This window comes from Nicotiana attenuata, chromosome 6 (assembly GCF_001879085.1).
Source record: "Nicotiana attenuata strain UT chromosome 6, NIATTr2, whole genome shotgun sequence".
In the NCBI taxonomy this organism is placed as follows: domain Eukaryota; kingdom Viridiplantae; phylum Streptophyta; class Magnoliopsida; order Solanales; family Solanaceae; genus Nicotiana; species Nicotiana attenuata.
The window spans coordinates 58,522,868-58,527,311 of record NC_031994.1 but is presented as its reverse complement, the minus strand read 5'-3'; the positions used below and the strand labels follow the sequence as shown (position 1 = coordinate 58,527,311).

Genomic DNA, 4,444 nt, shown 5'->3' with positions numbered 1-4,444 from the left:
ATCATAAAGTTGTCCGGTGGCTTTGGTGATTATCCTCATGGTACTATTGCTCGGGATGAATTTGGATACAGAGAATAACTTGGATACGGTAGCTGACAGGGTGTGTCTTTTGATCAATTGTTGTTCTCGTTAGCGACAATGATGTTGAGACTGCAATGACATGTGTTTCAACTAGAGATGGTATAGGCAGGAATTTTAACATTTCCTAAGTAGATAAAAGAAAGATTATAGAGGAATTCTCTACTTCATTTTCCAAGAAGAAAAGAAGTTTAATTGAGAGTGACAAGGGTGATGGTGATGGAATGTTTCCGTGGTCATGACAGTTCCGATAAAACGGGNGATATAATATTACCTAATACGCTTATACTTAGTGCATAGTACAGCGTAAGTATATATATTACATATATATAAGCCATATTCGATATAATATTACCTAATACGCTTATACTTAGTGCATAGTACAGCGTAACTATATATATTATACATATGTATATATAAGCTATATTGATATAATATTACCTAATACGCTTATACTTAGTGCATAATACAGCGTAAGTATATATATTATATATATATATATAAGCTATATTGATATAATATTACCTAATACGCTTATACTTAGTGCATAGTACAGCGTAAGTATATATATTACATATATATAAGCCATATTCGATATAATATTACCTAATACGCTTATACTTAGTGCATAGTACAGCGTAACTATATATATTACATATATATATATGCCATATTCGATATAATATTACCTAATACGCTTATACTTAGTGCATAGTACAGCGTAAGTATATATATTGTACATATATATAAGCTATATTGATATAATATTACCTAATACGCTTATACTTAGTGCATAGCATGTTAGAGTATATTTTAGTCTATTCATCTCTTGTGTTACAAAAGTCTTAACGGCTTACATTTATATTATTTAGATAGTAAGTACAAAAGTGATTTTTAATTTTGACCATTGTTGACCTGAAAAGAGACCAACTTTGGTCGCTAATTATACTTAAATTTAAATTAGCGACCAAAGCTGGTCGCTAAATTTAAATCAGATTTATTTATATTTTATATAATATTTAAAATAATAATATAATTGTTACGGGTCCCATATTAGCGACCAAAGTTGGTCTCTATTTTATAAGCGACCAACTTTGGTCGCTAACTTTGAATTATATTTATTTATATTTTATAATTTTTTTAAATAATAATATAATTATTAAAATTTAATAAGTGGGTCCCACTATAGCGACCAACGTTGGTCGCTAATCTCAGTATTTCTTTGACCAAGCAAGTCTGACCAGTTCGGTCAACATTTTGACGAAATTATTAACCAAATAGTGACCAACTTTGGTCGCTAATGTATTTAAAATAATTATTTTATTATTTTCTTCAATTTAGAGACCAATATTGGTCGCTTTTCTTGACAGACCAACTTTGGTCGCTTTTTTCCGGAATTCTAGTAGTGTATGGTATTTAAATCAGTAAGTAATTTCTGATATCAATTTCAAGTAGATCGTGGATATGGCCCTTAGTTGAATAGCTAATTTTGAGCACGTGATGAAAGCGATAGTATATAGTACTATATAGAATTGATTCATGGAAAAGTTTTGCACTCGAAACAATTAAAGGACGGCGGAGGCTTAATCTGCAAGTTCAAAAAAACTGCATCGCAAATAAAAAGATAAATAGATATCATCCATGCAAAGCATATATATATAGAACTCTTGAGACTTCAAATGACAAAAAGTTACAGCTAGCGTAACAACCCATGGGACTATGCCAAAATGTATAGTTTAGTTTATTAATTCTCTATTATCTGAACATGCGATCCAATGCTCGAAACAAAGAGCCAGCAACTTACTAGATCCGCAGTTGCTCCTTTAAGCAGCATACGTACATGCTTCGTAACCTGCATTCATGTGCATAGATTTTCACACAAGTTATCACTATTACTTTTCAATAAAAATTAACAGAATAATCATAATCATGGGCACTGAACGAGATTCGAATTATGATTTCTTGATGATCACTATTAGACTATTCCTTAGAACATTTATGTGAATCATTTGCTTAATTAGAAAATCTTCAGGAAGTAGAAAAATTAAAAAATTTGGGAAAGATAAACTTACTAGGATCAGACATGGTGACAACACCGGTATTAATGAAGTCGCAATCCAAATCTTTACGACCGTTTGCTTGATAATAAGCGTTCATGGAATAAGCTGCATGAGCTCTAACCGTATTGGGCTCATAGCAAGAGCCACCATCTTGTATAGGCTGACAATCTATTCCCGAACTACACACGAAATCTATATTCGACTGCAGAGCTGCATCACTAGCATCTGTCCTTGGCACACACCATTTCTTATCCACTTCCGGTGCCATAGCTGGGGGAGAAGTCTGAATTTAAAATTTCAAGTCAGTGAGTACAAAGTGTAGTAATACAACATATATATATATATATTTTAAGTGTTTTAGTCAATCTATATATATATATATATATATATATATATATATACGTTTTATAATTACACTTAATGTAAATATACACGTATATTTTAATGTAAATAAATATTTTCTAATGGCAGTTAATCAATGCTGGTGACTTTATGCCATTCAAGAATCGGAAATGCTACTATCAAACTATGAGAAAGCGTGGGAGATTTCTCGGATCAATAATCATTGTAATGAAATACAATTATACCCTTAACACCAGTAACAGCAAATATCTTCAAGTCAAACTATACTAACAGGATATTTTCGTCATTAAACTCACCTCCTACAGAAAAAGAGAAAACCTATTGACATATTTAACCTTGAGGATTTTCCAAATTTTCGAAAATTACCTGTGTATTACGCAGAACGCCCACATCGTAAACTGGGCTGAAGTCGGGTCGAAACAATCCGAAGTTACGCTCCGAAGTGCTAGGCTTAAGGTCTTCATTGAACAGGGAGAAAACGTAAGTCTCAAAGGTCCTGTTAGGCATCAACGGCGTTCCCACACCGGAGTTCACATGCCTCACGAGGTTCACATTGTACGAAACAGCATTCTCCAAACTGACACCCGGTTGGTTCGGGTCACCCGCAGAAGGCCAACCCGTTTCCGCCACAACGATATCCACGTCGTCATAATCCAATAACTTCATCGCCGAATACACAGCATCGACCTGTGCATCAAACATGTTTGTGTAATTCATCCCCGTAACTTCATCGTAAACCCCAGCGTTTGGTTTAAACAGGGCATAATCTAGGGTTTTATCGTTAAACCCAAAATATGGGTACGGACAAATCATGAAGGGTGATTTGGTTTCACGGTGAAATTCTAGCATTGGGGCAAATATTACCCGATCGTACCCGCGTCTGAACCGACCCGAACTGGGAGGTTCGGAGCGGGACATGATTCCCAATGAATGTGGTGTTGACACCTGGATATCATTAATTCCAACTTGTAACAGAGCTTCGTGAATTGCTTTCATGGCGGGGACTAAATGCGCGATGAGATTTTTGTCACTAGTGGCTATGACCTCATTTCCAACGCAAATGCGATCTATTTTCGTTTGTGGATAATAAGGAACAACATTTTCATCTACCCATGATTGTGCACCGGCCGGTTTGGAAACAGTTAAAATATCGCCGTTTGGGACCGTGATTTTAACCCAGACGCCGGTGTTAGCGAATGCGCGGATGATTTCTGGGTTTGCATCGAAGATTTTGATTTTGTTAATGGTGGTTTGGTCCCTGATGAAGGCGGCGACTTGGGTCGGCGGTGGGAGGTTGTCTGCGACGGTTCCGTAGTTCACGCCGATGAGATAGTCCCCCAAGGAGCCGTTACAGAAAAAGAGGAAGATAAAGGGACAGAGAGTGTGGATGAAACAGAGCTTAGCCATGAAATTAAACGATGAGAACTGTTACTTTGTAAGCAGAGTGGTGTGCTGAGTGGTAGAAAACAGGGCTGCAATTTCTGCAACGCAGCCAAGGACGTGGTACTATAAAGTAGAAACGTGGAAGATGATATAGTCCTAATTTCTGCAATTCCAATGCCAAATCGACTCGGAAAAAAAACAAATGCCCAATTCGGACTCTTGAAAAATAAAAGAAAATTTCAATTTGACCATTGAAAAACGAACTTGAATTTTGATAATCTCTTGATTGCTGCTTAAATCCATTTAAATGCACACACATAAAAAAAAGGAATCATTTATTCCTATAATCTGCTTTTAACCTTCGAGTAGAATTGGCAACGTCTATAATAAAGCATCGCAGCGAAGTATTTACTACTACCTCAGTGGACGATGTATTTTTCTTTTTAGTCTGTTTTAAAATAAATAACATATTTTTTAATTTGGAAACAATTAACTTTAAACTCTTTATTTTATCCATTTTACCCTTAGTAAGAAGCTCTTATAACCACAAAAAGTCATGG

General features: G+C 35.3%; 1 protein-coding gene across 1 annotated transcript; it reads right to left on the bottom strand.

Annotated features, from left to right (window-relative positions):
• LOC109228277 (glucan endo-1,3-beta-glucosidase-like) lies at positions 1,721–4,004 on the bottom strand. Its single transcript, XM_019393432.1, has 3 exons — positions 2,868–4,004; positions 2,151–2,421; positions 1,721–1,930 (listed from the first exon to the last, which is right to left on the bottom strand). Exons 1-3 carry the CDS (start codon positions 3,906–3,908, stop codon positions 1,902–1,904), a joined length of 1,341 nt encoding a protein of 446 aa, XP_019248977.1. The 5' UTR covers positions 3,909–4,004; the 3' UTR covers positions 1,721–1,901.

What these genes read in the sequence shown, in the direction of transcription:
- LOC109228277 (XM_019393432.1), bottom strand. Translation starts at nt 3,908, where the DNA reads ATGGCTAAGCTCTGTTTCATCCACACTCTCTGTCCCTTTATCTTCCTC. An exon ending in GCGTTCTGCGTAATACACAG is followed by an intron (nt 2,422 to 2,867) that starts GTAATTTTCGAA and finishes TTTTAAATTCAG; the next exon opens with ACTTCTCCCCCAGCTATGGC. An exon ending in TGTCACCATGTCTGATCCTA is followed by an intron (nt 1,931 to 2,150) that starts GTAAGTTTATCT and finishes ACATGAATGCAG; the next exon opens with GTTACGAAGCATGTACGTAT.